The 15,918-nt window shown below is 42.8% G+C and overlaps 1 protein-coding gene across 2 annotated transcripts in view; it reads right to left on the minus strand.

Annotated features, from left to right (window-relative positions):
- adamtsl3 (ADAMTS-like 3) overlaps positions 1-15,918 on the minus strand; it is a 231,335-nt gene that overhangs the window by 45,952 nt on the left and 169,465 nt on the right. For both annotated transcript variants that reach the window (XR_008810152.1, XM_056278310.1), the window contains exons 15-17: positions 14,028-14,112; positions 3,714-4,009; positions 2,577-2,706 (exon numbers count right to left, since the gene is read on the minus strand). Coding sequence is in view for 1 of the 2 variants with exons in the window: in XM_056278310.1 (XP_056134285.1) it covers positions 2,577-2,706; positions 3,714-4,009; positions 14,028-14,112 (511 nt within the window). In the remaining variant the exon portion in view is untranslated. The remainder of the gene's footprint in view (positions 1-2,576; positions 2,707-3,713; positions 4,010-14,027; positions 14,113-15,918) is intronic.

Consider the following 15,918-nt stretch of genomic DNA (forward strand, 5'->3'; position numbering starts at 1 on the left):
CTCTGGCAAAACTCCTCACTCTCAGGTGAAAAGCAGCGACTGGCGACTCCACATGTATCGGAGGAGGCATGTGGTAGTCTGTAGCTCTCCCCGGATCGGCAGACGGGGTGGAGCAGTGACCGGGACAGCTCAGAAGAGTGGGATAATTGACCAGGTACAATTGGGGAAAAAAGGGAGTGGGGGAAAAAAAAAGGCTGACATTCCTTTTATTCTCAGTGGAAAATGCAATATTTTAAGATAGTTTTGGCATTAAAATAAATTTAATAACATTTCTAGTGCGAAATGTGGATTTTATTTTCATAATCTTCGTTCAGAGAATGTATGTGACCTTTAATTTGTTAGTTATTACAAAGATTATTTCAGGTCTCAGCAGACAATTATTGGAATACAACATTTCCAACAGTGAACACAACCCCAAAACTTGTTTCTACAATACTTAAATCAATAATTGTATGCTTTTTGTGTGCCTTGTGCGTCGGTATCAGATACCAAGGAGCATGCCAAAGCCTCGGTATTTGAAGACCTGGGAACAAGAACGGGTTGCAAAGGACCAGTCAAATCACCAGTTCCCTAATCACCAGTCTGTTTCGGTCCAAAAGTCTTACAGCTTATGGTCAATTTACACTACCGTTCAAAAGTTTGGGATCACCCAAACAATTTCGTGTTTTCCATGAAAAGTCACACTTATTCACCACCATATGTTGTGAAATGAATAGAAAATAGAGTCAAGACATTGACAAGGTTAGAAATAATGATTTGTATTTGAAATAAGATTTTTTTTACATCAAACTTTGCTTTCGTCAAAGAATCCTCCATTTGCAGCAATTACAGCATTGCAGACCTTTGGCATTCTAGCTGTTAATTTGTTGAGGTAATCTGGAGAAATTGCACCCCACGCTTCCAGAAGCAGCTCCCACAAGTTGGATTGGTTGGATGGGCACTTCTTTGAGCAGATTGAGTTTCTGGAGCATCACATTTGTGGGGTCAATTAAACGCTCAAAATGGCCAGAAAAAGAGAACTTTCATCTGAAACTCGACAGTCTATTCTTGTTCTTAGAAATGAAGGCTATTCCATGCGAGAAATTGCTAAGAAATTGAAGATTTCCTACACCGGTGTGTACTACTCCCTTCAGAGGACAGCACAAACAGGCTCTAACAGGTACTATTTAATGAAGATGCCAGTTGGGGACCTGTGAGGCGTCTGTTTCTCAAACTAGAGACTCTAATGTACTTATCTTCTTGCTCAGTTGTGCAACGCGGCCTCCCACTTCTTTTTCTGCTCTGGTTAGAGCCTGTTTGTGCTGTCCTCTGAAGGGAGTAGTACACACCGGTGTAGGAAATCTTCAATTTCTTAGCAATTTCTCGCATGGAATAGCCTTCATTTCTAAGAACAAGAATAGACTGTCGAGTTTCAGATGAAAGTTCTCTTTTTCTGGCCATTTTGAGCGTTTAATTGACCCCACAAATGTGATGCTCCAGAAACTCAATCTGCTCAAAGAAGTGCCCATCCAACCAATCCAACTTGTGGGAGCTGCTTCTGGAAGCGTGGGGTGCAATTTCTCCAGATTACCTCAACAAATTAACAGCTAGAATGCCAAAGGTCTGCAATGCTGTAATTGCTGCAAATGGAGGATTCTTTGACGAAAGCAAAGTTTGATGTAAAAAAAATCTTATTTCAAATACAAATCATTATTTCTAACCTTGTCAATGTCTTGACTCTATTTTCTATTCATTTCACAACATATGGTGGTGAATAAGTGTGACTTTTCATGGAAAACACAAAATTGTTTGGGTGATCCCAAACTTTTGAACGGTAGTGTAGGTCAGTGTACAACTTCCCCTCAATTGATATCTTAGCCTACCCCTTTGAACCCAAATTATTTTATTTTGCATCCTTCCATGCTTCATTGCTTTATGTCACTTTGTGAAAAATGTTCGCTAAACTGATCTGGAATGTCACGGAAGTTAAATTACTGTCGCGATCGCTAAAAAAGAAATAAAAGTAGAGATAAAAATGATATATAACTGACCCCATATGGATGAAAGGGGTCCATTCATATGTTGGATGATTCTTTTAATCACAGACAGACAGATAGATAGATAGATAGATAGACAGATAGATAGATAGATAGATAGATAGATAGATAGATAGATAGATAGATAGATAGATAGATAGATAGATAGATAGATAGATATAGTTTTGCCTCTTATTAGCGCTGCCTATGCCAGTAGGTATGCATCTCTTTATTAATACTACACAGTAAAATATTGTGTTTTCCCCGCAGGATGGGAAAAATCAATGGAACTCTGTTGTGCAGGCGTAAATGGTCAGAATGCTTGCAGGTGCAGGCGGGAGTGGACACACATTGTGGGAGCAGACGGGAGTGTAACACACACATTGCGGGAGCATGCAGTAATGGTCAGAAATCCAGCGGGAGCGGGATTAAGAAAAATCTCCAGTGCAAGGCTTTATTATCATGAACTCTTTATGAATTCCTCCTTGTACCTTCCTCTTTCTGGCTGCTCTGGGGCTTTCCCAGGCATGTTGCTGTATTAGTGACCTTGTGAACACTCACCTCGCAGGGCATGGCTCAGGGTTACAGATCCGGATCATAAGTGGCGGTTTGCTGGAGGGATCACACAGAGTGTCCTCCACCTCCTCTCCTCTCCTCCTGTGCACACACCTAACAACTGCTGTCTGCTTCCCTGGGTGGAGAGGAGAGACACAAACATCAATACATCCATCCATCCATCCATCGTCTATGCCGGCTTAATCCAATTCAGGGTTGCTTATCCTATCCCAGCAGGCATGATGAGGTACAGGCAGAGAGACATTCTGGACATGTCACTAATCCATCATGGGACCCACATATTATCACTCCCATTCATACCCATGTATGACTACAATAGACTGGTCCAGTTTTGAATGCTAAAACCCGATAGAAAGTTAGGAGATTTAGCCATGGGTTCTTTTGGCTTTCTGTCTATGGGAAAAGTGAATGGCTTTTTGTGTTTAACACCCCAAATAAGGTCCATAGTAAACAAAAGTTTACTAGATTTGCTGGCCTTGAAATAAAAACAATCATTAAATATTGATAATTTAAGGAGTGTAGGAAAGCAACACATAGCTAAGTGACCTTTTGGCACTCTTCACAGATTAGTCTTAACATGATGTTTTGTTTTGTTTTTGTAAATTCAAATCAATGCCATTTCTGCCCTATAACCGTGTAAACGTGTTGTCCATTTATGAAGGTTATCTTATGTAGCAAATCATCCTGAAATAAGGTCTGTGTTGAATGCAGATCTTATTTCAGTTTTTTAACCACAGCCCCTCATTTTACTCATTAAGACAAGAGCCACAAGAAACAATGGGAAGTAGATATAGTCAGGGGGGCTCTAAAAATGCCATCCATGACCCACTCACTCTATTTGCAGTCTCTAGTTGTCTTCAGAGGAACAAGAGAACAAGGGGGAGCAGACAAATAAATGGGAAAGCATGCCAACTCCATGCAGCATGCTTGGAGCTAACCCCATCCCCCCTTGTTGTGCGGTAATAACAGCAATCCCTAAGCCACCGTAGCACCCAAGACATACAATTTTAGAGAAATAGGAGAAAGAAGATAGGAGTGACCACAACTCCTAACTCTTAAAAATATGAACAACTTCTTGACACCCTTCTCAATTTCTGCATAAGGAATTTTGAAGGATCTCACCAGAAGCACAGGTGACTGAGCAGATAGTGAAGCCCCTGTAGTCCCAGTGGTGAAGTTCCTCTCCCCCAGTGAGAGGGTCCCCAGGCGCTTGGAGATCTGGGGAGATGCCTGAGACTCCAGCACAGGCCCCATCGTTGCATGGCCTCACCAACTGGGGTCGGTGTTCTCCACACTCCTCCTCAGGGAGGTCCACCTCCGTCTGGGTGAAGGAGAGCAACACTCGACATTTCACCTCACGCGTTTGTCTGCCAGGCCCACAAGTGGTGCTACAGGGCAGCCATGGCCCTGGGATGAATCTGAAAATGAAACGTTCAAAATTGTATTTGGGGTGAGAGGTAGGTCGTACTGTAGCATTTGATATTGGTATAAGCTCAGTTTGTCTTTGGAAATGTGTCTTACATTCATTATCCAAAACAAGGACTTCCAATACATAGTTTAGACCAAAAGGTATAACAAAAGGCTTAGTGTATTTACTGACGAGTCTAAAAAAATGTAGGGGCTTAAAACAATCCTTACAAATTAATATTACTTTTTCCTGACAAAAGCATAGCTTCTCAAATCATAGGCCATCCCAGGCCATGTGTAAGCAGGTTTTCATTCCAATTTAACACTACCTTAATTGATTTCATAATTATTATGCCTTCAGCGAAACAGAACAAATCAGTGAAACTGTGAACTGAAAACTTGGAGATACACATGGCTTCAGTGTATATTTGCATAGTCATGTATCAGATGTGCAAGTATGTGATCAATACAATATTTGTTCCGCTAAGAAGATAGACTAAAAAGGATAAAATGATAGTCCGGACTTCTCTTAAAGATGTCTGCCCTTTGAAAGTTTTAAAATGTCATTTTTATGAATTTGATTAAATTACTGGCATACAAACGTTTTTTTGTGAGAGGAAATTTACAAATCCCATGTTTTGTAACAAAGAAAAAAGGAGAAATTTATTTTACTAACTCAGTTTTAAACTTGTCTGTACTTTTATAAAACTGGCCTGTACTTGTTTTTATTTTTTATTTTTTTGAGGGGGGAGATTTTATTGTTTTATTGTGCGAAGCACTTTGTGTTACATTTGTTTCTAAGAAAAGTATTGTATAAATAAAATCTGATTGATTGAAAGTAAAAAGGAAAAAATTTTATGGTAGTGAAAGTGGTCAAATTAGGTACAAGCACCTAAAATGTCACTTGGGAAAAAAAGGACTTCCATTTCATTTTTTTCTCCTGTCTCCTCCGCAATCCACTCAGAAAGAGAGGGGGGGGGGAGATAGAGGAGAGAGAGAAAGAAAGAAAGAAAGAAAGAGACTCCTTGGTACAATGGCAATGTTCAAAACCTGATTAAGATTGATATTTTGATACATGTAAGCATCTTACTCAGATTTCATTCAGTTTTTGAAACAACGCATGTCGGGGGAAAGTCACAGATCCTGGATGATAACGAACATGGCTGCCGGAGTGTCTAGGAAGTCAAACTGATGCACAAGCTCATGATGATGTTGTCAACTTTCAGTTGTGTAAAACACTAAAATGAATGCTGTTGTAAGCGCATTTTGTAGTAACACCAAAAATCAAACTGTATACGTTTAAGTGACAGAAATCCAATGCACAGACTTAAGGGGCTGAGAGATCGAGGTAAACATTGAATACATTATGTTCTGTGGACCTTACAGGAATTACGTCAAGAACATATAGCTCTCAAGTCACACATTGAGACCCCATCTCACGGTCTCACGCACAGGTTCAGAAATCTCATGCATCCTGTGAAATCTCACGCATTCCATCCAGCCCTCATTAGCTGCACACAAAGCAAGGGAAAAATCTCTATAAACATGTTAACGAAGTAGCCTATACTTTAGTTTATTACTTGTTTTGATTTGATTTGTTTATTTGTTGTTGTTTGCTGTTCCACCCTCTCTGCCGATCCGGGGGGGGGGGGGCGCCCTGACAGAGGAGGTGCTAGTGCAGCGACCAGGACAAATACCCACATCCGGCTTCTCACCCGCAGACACGGCTAATTGTGTCTGTAGGGACGCCCGACCAAGCCGGAGTTTACCCGGGGATTCAACCCAGCGATCCCGTGTTGGTAAGCAACGGAATAGACCGCTACGCCACCTGGATTTGTCTCCCTTCCCCATGACGCCGTGACGCAGTAACTAGTTAGTGTGGCAATCGCCCAAATTATGCCGTTATAAATAATAAGAAATATGTTTCCGGCTATCATTCCGTTTTCACTCACCTCCACACTACCACCAGTCCTGTTAACCAGTGACTTGGCTCTGGTATACCCGCTTTTGGAAAGACTAGCCCCTGACGTTCCTTTGAGTCACACGAATCTGTATGGTGACTAACGCCAGAGTAAAGAGCAGGTAGAAGTTAAGACCTCCACTTCGTCGGGCTACCTAGGCCTTTGCGCCATCAGTAACATGCAGTGAGATCCATGGCTGGGTAGGCAGTGAACTATATTTAGTTGTGCCAGAGAGGCACAAGCAGACTCTGCCTCAGCAGCCTGCATTCACGAATGCTAGCTTTGGGAGCAAGCCATCCTGAATAGGACATGCCTTTTATTGATAAAACAACAAGTTTTACATGATTTTTTTAAAATTATTTTTTATAACAATCTTAACAAATTAAAGTTAAAAAATAAATAAATAAATACATTTTTTGTGACTATCATGATATTTCTTTTTTTTCTTTTTCTTATTAGCCTGGGTGAGGCACTGCCTACTCTGCCTACCCTGACTGCACATCACTGTGCGCCATGTTAAGTCCGCCTTTGTTATGTATTTGCATGCGTGTGCCCGTGAAAAAATTATCTCATCCCATCATATTGTAATGATCACAGAAGAATAGACTCACTAGCCCTCGGCTAACGGGTCGGACCCTTTAGTCGACTGGTTCACCTGTGGTGTGGGAGTCCCGGCTGCGGCGGTTCCTGGGATGCCCCCTGAATTCGCTACATTGATGTCAGAAGTGGGATGGTGAGACCGTAAGGCCACCAGAAGTGAAGCGCGTCCACGCACTTCCCAATGGAGGGAGGTAGTGTAACAGTCACCGACGAATAGACTCGCTAGCCCGTGGCTAATGGGTTGGACCCTTTAATCGACTGGTTAACGTAGTCGCCCGGGTTCGCGTCCCGGCTGCAGCGGTTACCGGGCTGCCCCCTGAATTCGTTACAATATCAAGAAATACGTCGAGGATTAATAATAATTAATAATAATCACTCACCACAGTAACCGCGAGTCGGAGAAAGCCAGGTGACACTTTTTATTTTATTTATTTTGCCTTTTTTCCTCTTACCTTAAGCTTTGGGGTTGTGGATTTTTGTGAGGTCACTGAACTGAACTGCGGTTGATAATACTTAGTTGTTTTGAATTTTGTTTTAGATAACAAGGAAATCCCGAAGCAGAGTATTTTTGTTGAGCAAACTGAATGGAACTGATCGTGATGTAATGAAAATAGAAGATAAACTGAACTGAATTATGAAAATAAAAAAAAAATGTTTTTGCTCTAATATGACCTTTGAAAATTTACTGGTGTGGTTGAGTTTATTCAAATAAAGTGGTTTATTTCCCTGCCTTGCTATTAATTATACATTTGTTTGTGTTGTAAAAAAATAACCAGGGGTCATGTGTATTCTGAATGCATGTATCCTTTGTGGGGTTTGACATTGATGCAGACTTGGTCAAACCACTACGCTAGCTAGCTACTACCACAGTGAGTGGCAACTACTGCTGCGCAAAATCATGTCACGGAAATGGAAAGAGATGATTTTGTACAGGTACGGTTACAGACTCTCTCTACCTCCCTACACCCACATTTCGAATGTGATCCATTTGCCAAAAAAGGGACAAAACTCACAATAAACAATGTTAAAGATGAATTAGACTGATTAAATGATTTTCAATTTTTCTATGGATATCGCGATATCATTATCCTGAGTTCCTTTGGCCATGATAATCATGTGGTGAAAATCTAATATTGTGACAGCCTTAGTATACATTAATTAAATGATGCACTGAAATGTACAGTTAGCTAATTATATAGACTTACAGGTAAATGGAGGTGCAGAGTAAACAAATTATGAGTCAACTTTATGGTTCTTAGGGCCAGGTATGCTGTGCATACAACAATTTCAAATTAAATCACCAGACCAAAAACATCTGGGGCAAGACCAAACAATAACCCTTTACAATTCCCTTTCTCATGTCTCACTTGGCTAATTTTCAAGCTTTGCAATTAAAATTTAGAGGATAATTAAAAATTTACAAAAGAAACGCAGTTCAGGCAAAGGAGCTGAGTGGGTTCCTCTGACAAGCCATACCCAGTAAGGAATAGTTGTCAACCTGACACACACACGCACACGTGCACGCACGCACGCGCGCGCACGCACACACACACACACATTTTTTAAAGTTTTTTTGAAAAGTCAATAAAAGAAAATGCAAATTTGAAAGAGTAAGACATTATAGCAGAAGCTTTCGGGGAGTTGTGTGTGTGAGTGTTTGTATGTTCTTGTCTATCTACCTTTATGAGGAGCACTTTCAGTTTTTAACCATCAGCGTGAGGTCATTTTAATAAAGCAATCACATTTTGGCAAGTCCTGACTACTTAAAAAGTCTACTTTATGGTTAGGATTTAGGTTTAGGGTTAGAATCAGCTTATGGGTTAAGGTTAAGAATGTATTTATGATAGTTAAGGTTGGGGTTAAGGGATGAATGTAGTCAGTGAGGGATCCTCACAAATATAGAAGTACAAGAAGCGTGTGTGTGTGTGTGTGCGTGCGTGCGTGCATGCGCGTACTAATGTGTGTTCACCTTCAAATTAGCAAATGTGCATACAGTACAGGTACACACCTACACATGCTGTATAAACATTGCTTTGTATAATGTGTGCATGTCAGTCTTCTTGCCTGTGGATCTGCATGTGGTGAGTTCTATATCGTACATGATCCGCCCTCTAATGGGCTTCGCCACTGGTTTACCCATTGAGGCTGCACCTCGGCACCCTGACACAGGTCTCTGCCGTTGCCACCCAATCAAGTGGTAGGAACCACACCGTGCCCCACCCCCTATAAAACCCATGTGTCTCTGCTGCTCTTCTCCCTTTTTCACTCAGCCACCTTGAGCTATGAATCCTCTGCAAGTTTTTTCTGTCACTCTCCAGTGTCACAGTTATGTCGACTTCTTCCTCCAAGACCTGCTTCTCCTGTGCCGCTCAAATGTCACTCCTGGATGGTCACCAGTCCTGCTTTTTCTGCCTCGGTTGGTGGCACCAGGAGGAGTTTGAGATCTGCCTTGCCTTTCTTGTTCTCCCCCAGGTGGAGTGTGAGAACATTCAGAAGTTTGCCGAGTCCTTCTGCCTTTCCCACGCTGGCCAGGCACTGGCAAAAAAGAAGACGATGGCCCACTCCAAACCAAGGGAAGAGTATGACGAAGAGGATGACCATTGTATCTACGAGAAGGAGAAGGACCATGCCTCTCCCTTCCTCAATGTGGAGCCGATGGTGACACACCACTATCCCCTCAATGACCTGCCCAGCCTGTTTTCTTTGGCCGCTGAATGGATGAGAACTCCGCTTCCACCGGCTTCACCCTCCTCTGCCCCCTGGGACGACTTTGCCCTCAGCCTTTGTGCCCAGCAACATGGTAGGCCTCGTCCTCTTGTGTTGTGTCCCAAGATGGTGTCTCTTTTCCAGGTCTCTGTCAGGTGGTGCCCGGACCTAGTTCAGCTGACGGTAATGGATCCGTGGCCGGCCCAGGACCATCCCACAGTCCTGCATTAGGCAGAAGGTGCAATTCCCTCACATTCAATTCTGGCACGGTGTCTCATGGTTTAGAGGTTGAGAGGATGAGATTGAGCAACATGGGTCTCCCAGAGGTGGTTGTCGCGACTATCCATAGTGCGTGTGCCCCTTCCACCTCCAAGGCTTATGCTACATGCTGGCGGGTTTTTTGCGGACTGGTGTGAGGCCAGGGACTTCAACCCATGCTCCTGTCCTTTGCAGGATGTTCTGCAATTCCTGTAGGACCTGTTTGATGGTGACCATGCTTGAAAGTGTTTGCAGGAGCAGCGTTGACAGTGGACTATGATGGTTTTGGCCACTTCATGGTCAGTAGCCACCCCTTGGTTAAACATTTCCTGTTGGGCGTCCGAAGAATGAGGCCCCCTATTCAATGCTTTGTTCCTCAGTGGGACCTACAAATGGTTCTGGATGGACTGACTGGTCTGACTTTTGAGCTGCTAGGTCAGGCGGACTTGGAGATTTTGTCTATCAAAGCAGCAATTCTCCTGGCTTTTACTTTGGCCAAGAGAGTGGGGGATTTGTGTGCCTTGTCGGTACATCCCTCCTGCATCTCTGTCAGCGATGACAAGGGGTTGGTGGAACTGCGCCCCAAGCCGTCTTTCCAGTCAAAGGTCTTCTCTTCGTTGTTCAAGTCAAGGGTCATCCATCTGAGAGCATACTTCAGGCATGAAAACAGGTCAAGGGTGAAAAAGGTGAGAGGGATATGACCCTCTAGGGGGGTCCGGGGGCAAGCTGCCCGGAAGAAAATTTTGAACATTTTATATTTAAATGCATCAATCTGGTGCACTTTGAGAGAAAAATCAAGCATAATTACAAGACAGTATGTATATGTTCACATTATGCTATATAAGAAACAAGACTGACAACTTCTCTCATGAAATGCGCAAGAGCGCAGCTTTAATATAGGGTAATAGTGGCAAAACAAGATAGGAATACTAACAACATGTGTATGGGTGTAGTTTATATCTTTTTGGCAGATAATGCACCATGCGAATCCTTGTTTATTGATCTACCGGAAGACATCTGACAGATGGAATGAGAGCTCTTGTTCTTTCACTCTTATTTTCCCTTCTAGTTTAAGCCACGACCAATTCCAGCTGCATTCGATGCCTGCATCCACTTGTTTTACAAGAAGAGCATCTTTCTCTCCTAACACACTCATTCTGGAAAAACAATGTTAACGTTAGTAGGGTTGACTTCTAGCTTAATTGATAAGTGGTGGTTCTTCACACTTGGATCTGACGTTACATGTTATACAGATATCTGTCCACTTGAAATCAGATGTGTAAACGAGTGTTTCACAAGTTCAGATAAGTAACTTAGACTATAGGCCTAACGTTACCCTAACCCACAGACTAAAATTGAAAATTGTTTTACACACAACGTTAGGCCTACATACATAGTTGGATTTCAGATTAAAAGTTATCTGGTATTTACAGTTACAATATAGTAGGTTAATAAGTAACATTACGTCCTTTCCACTGACTAACATTACTCAACATAATTCTGTGAATGTAAACTTACACGATGTATTTTGCTACGCTCGCCTGCGCTTTAGCGTGATCCTGGAACAGCCAGGCACTAGAGAGCCCCCAGGCTTGCGCCACTCATAAATCGACGGTTACAGTCAAGTTCTTTGATATAAGCCTGTCCTGTGACACCTACACATAAGACAGTGAAATTATGATACTGTTAACGTTCGCTAACGTAATGTTAGCTAATTTGTTGACTCAGATTCTACAATGTGAGTTAGCTAACTTAGAACACAAAAAGCTAGCTAACATTAGCTAGCTAGCGTTAACATTACCTCAGCCTCCCACCGCACCAGTTCCTCAGTCTACACGTCCTGAAATGGGTTTTAGAGATTTTGAGAATTAGCCAACAGTTAATGTTCATCGTGTTTCTTTTTGTGGGATAACGTTAGCTATACAACCTAGTCTGCCGCGTATACAGTGTAAGCTAACGTTAGCTAACGTTACCCTACTAACTAGCTAGCTAACAATTTTCCACAAAACACAAATCTCTCCTCCAGTCTGTGTGGAATATAGCTAACGTATGCATCGATGACAAGTGGATTCTTTATTAAATCTCTAGCTAGTGATAGATTAGCTACCTGAAATCAAGTAGGACTAGGCTATGTCAACAGAGCTCCTGAGTAACGTTATACATCAGAAAATATTGAAATGATTGAAACGCTCACGAAATTCAAGTCAGGCAGGCATCAGTCAGCTAACGTTAGTCCAAAGAGTCGTCTTCCCTCAGCCCCATGGAATGCTCAGCCCCGCGCGCTGCTCCATCAATCACTTTGGTCAGCACAAGCACTCGCTGCACAAGCACTTCACGAACCAATCGGGTAGCGGTACCTTCCCAGAGAAGACTGGTGACGCGAGGCCCCTCGTGCTCGTAGGGGGAGTATTTTTGTCAATGAAAAAGGCAAATTCGAATTCGATAGGCCAGCTCACCATGGCTCCGCGCTCTCGTGTATAACTCCATGTCCGGAAAAAAATATTTTTTCATCAGATCCACACGATTCACGTAGATCACCTATTTTGGATTCAAAACGGCGAATTTCGCCGAAAGGTGAGTGATTGTCATGCCTGATACTTTCTTCCTTCTCACGCCAACAAGGAGGAGGAGTGCCTCAACACACTGTGTCTGGTCTGGGTACTTTGCTGTTATGTGGAGCGCTTGGTGACTTTCAGGAAGTCCAACCGGCTGTTCATTTGCCAAGGCAGTCGGGCTCGGGAGGCCCCTCTGATTGCGTGGCGGCTCGCTCACTGGATTTGTGGTGCAAGCCGCAAGAGTTACGATACTATGGGTCATCCCCGCCCCAGTCGGCCTCAGGGGAGTGTCAGTGGAGGATATCAGCTTGGTAGCCTATTGCTCTGCTACTTCAACCTTCGTGTAGTCATATCTCAGGGCTATGACTGCTTATTTAGTGTGCCATTTGGTGCTTGGCATACATCTCAATCAGCTGAAGACATTGGTGGAGGTCAGCTTTTGGTGGGTTGTTGCAGTATGGTACGAGACCCTCGGGGCGGCAATGCTCGATCATTGGACTGTGGCTATGTAGGTTATTGTTTTCGCTGATGTCAGACCTGTGTAAGTTCGGGCCCAGCTGGGAGAACACTCATCCCTAATGGCCTTCGTCTTGGGTGTGAACCAGTAGGAAAGTCCGTTAGAGGGTGGAGCACATACGATATAGAAACAGTAGTTACCCTGGACGCAACTCCAGTTCTATGAGTACATGTGTAGCCCTCTCACCTAAAGCTCCACTGACCCGAGTCTTTGTTGCTGAGTTTCAAAAGGAGACAAGCAGTGGAGATGCAGGGGTTCTTCTATAGGGGGTGAGGCACAGTGTGTCTCCTACCACCTGATTGGGTGGTGAGAGCAAAGACCTGTTTCAGGGTGCGGAGGCAGAGCCTCGATGGGTAAACCAATAGTGAAGCCTGCTAGATAGCTATGCACATACTCATAGAACTGGAGTTACATGCAGGGTAACTACTATGTTCTGCAGGAGCCTGCTGTGTGTGAGGTGTCTGGGCAGTGTGTTTGAGATGTGTATCAGTTTTGAGAGCTGATGGTTCCTAGGGAGCCAATCAGAGCTGACCAACAATCACATGCTTATCATCGGCAGATAACCAGAGGAAATAGAGCAGGGTAGATTGTGTGTGTGTGTGTGTGCGCGTGTGTGAATGTTGCAGGGTACCCTTTAACTCAATATAGGTAAAAACTAATGTGTGTGTGTGTGTGTGTGTTTGAGAGTGCAAGTGCGTACATTATCAGGACCAGGATAAGAAAATGTGCTTCAAATATCAGGCCTACTTAGGTCCATCACACACCCACGCACGAATCGCAATCATCTGAGTACTCTGTATGTTTTTAATGCCAGAGGGATTTGCCAATCTGGCAATGCTCCTTCCAAACAGGCAGCCCAGCTCCCACTGGTTTCCTCTGAATAGCAACATGAGGAAAATGGGAGAGGGAGACATACTCACTAATGTGTGGGAGAGAGAGAGAGAGAGAGAGAGAGAGAGAGAGAGAGAGAGAGAGAGAGAGAGAGAGAGAGAGAGAGAGAGAGAGAGAGAGAGAGAGAGCGAGAGGGAGGGAGAGAGAGAGAGAGAAAGAGAGGGGGAGAGAGAGAGAGAGAGTTTACATGGGACTCTCCTTTGATGTAAGCCTAGATAAAAAAACAATCAGATAAGTCTAAAATCAGAGCTCAATGATTCACTGTGTGTGTGTGTGTGTGTGTGAGTGTGTGTGTGTGTGTCTGTGTGCGTGCATGTGTGTGTGTGTGCATGTGTGTGTGCATGCATGTGTGTGTATATATGAGACATGTAAGTATGAGACATAGCTATTTAAGTATGTGCATTGGTCTAAGTGTGCTCATGTGTATTTGTGTTTCCGTGTGTATATTTGTGTTGATGCATGTGTGTGCATGTGTGCATTCATGCATGTGTGTGTGTGTGTGTGTGTGTGTGTGTGTGTGATTGTGTATGCATGCACTCACGTGGGATACTCTGTGGCAGTGCGGTGCTCCTCTAGCTCCTGGGCCTGTTTTAACCAGGGCACCTTGGCCTCCACTGGCACTGACTCTAAAACAAGGACAGAAATCCAGTTACAGGTCACTCCTGTGAGACAAAAGAAGCGCGGGGCAACCTTGGACCAGTAATCACATGACTCCAACAATTTCTGCCCCTCTCAACAACTGCTGGGGAATTTCTGTCATAATTATAATCCGATGAAAATGCTTGAAAATGGTAGGGTATTTATCATGTGCAAGCCCCTTTTCAATAGGCACCCCGTGCTGTACAGTTCCAACAAACCATGCTCACTGGTTCAGAAAATGTTTCCATTATCGGCAGAATGATTCCTAAATAAAACTGGGAACTCAAATTATCACCTCAAGAGGTGCTACAAAATGCAAAGACCCACCGGGTGGAGCGAGCAATGTTGAATATTGCTGATTGAGTGAACCCCATGCTCACATGTCTTAAAGGCATTGTTAAATAACATATTGTATAGGAAATGGTCCATTTTTGCTGCACTGCTGTAATTCTGAAACCGACAAACAAGTCTTTGATTTGTCTATTTTTTCTGCACTGTTCCAATTCATGCAACAGCTGCTAATGTTGCAGAATTTTGTCAATTTTAATCATTGGCATTATAATTAGCTGAAAATACAGCTAATTGTAATGTCAGTGAATTTTTAGGAGGATGTTAAATTTAGTTTTACCAATCAATTAAGATTTTGGCAATGCCTTTACTTCAGTATAGGTTTATTCGAAACCTTGACTTGTATATTTTCTCATCGGTATGGCAGAGAAGCGGGCCACGGACTTCTCTGTTTTTAATTCATTTCTGCCAGGGCATTACCTCCAAATACACCGTGTCTTTCATTGAATATGTTTAGGATGGCTGCACACCAAGATTGAAATGGCTGCCCACCCTTGGGAAGTAACGAGTTTTGTTTTTGTTTTGTTTGTTTGTTTTTTGTGTGTGTGTGTGTGTGTGTGTGTGTGTGTGTGTGTGTGTGTGTGTGTGTGTGTGTGTGTGTGTGTGTGTGTGTGTGTGTGTGTGAGCCCTGTGATGGCCTGGCGGCCTGTCCAGGGTGTCTCCCCGCCCAATGACCTATCCCAAATATTTGAGAATTTTTAAAATTTTTAATATTATACCTCTCCCTTCCCCATTGGACACTGTTTATGTGATGTGCATGACGAGGCAGTAAATGGTATGTCCTTTCCTCGAGTAGCTTTATTGGCAGCTGATGATTGCTTATGGCATGAACAGGCTTGTACTGTCTCACAGAGAATTAGAGAATTTATTTGACTCACTGGATTTTATACATATACATATATATATATATATATATATACTTTCTTTACTGCATCTATTTATTATTATTAAAAATCATTCATAGTGACAGATGCCTGGGATATTCTGACAGCACCTCTGCACATCTCAATCATTCTGGAACAGCAACCATTACTGACATAAAGAGGACACGTTACCTGCAGTACAATGGCGTATCCAAAGATTTTTTTTTTTTTGGGAGGGGTTGAAAATATATATTCTACATCATCGTCTTAGACTAACGTTAGATTGCATAGGTGTACATATGTAGGTTAAATAAAATAACATAATTTCAAGGTAAGTAGCATGACAAGTTAAGAAGGATGTCTTGAACAAAGGAATATTTTTAAGGTCTGGCATTGCAATTCATGGTTCACAAGATCGCTCAGAGACTGACCGACTCCCTGGTGCATGGGAGCTGATTAACTCACCGCATTTAATTTAGAATGTCTTGTATAAAGAAGGGTGTCATTGCTTTGCTTATTTATTATCAAGTGCGAGGTTTATATTGAAGGATATCATTGGTCCATGTAAAACTTATCAATTCA

Source organism: Lampris incognitus, chromosome 4 (assembly GCF_029633865.1).
Source record: "Lampris incognitus isolate fLamInc1 chromosome 4, fLamInc1.hap2, whole genome shotgun sequence".
Classification (NCBI taxonomy): domain Eukaryota; kingdom Metazoa; phylum Chordata; class Actinopteri; order Lampriformes; family Lampridae; genus Lampris; species Lampris incognitus.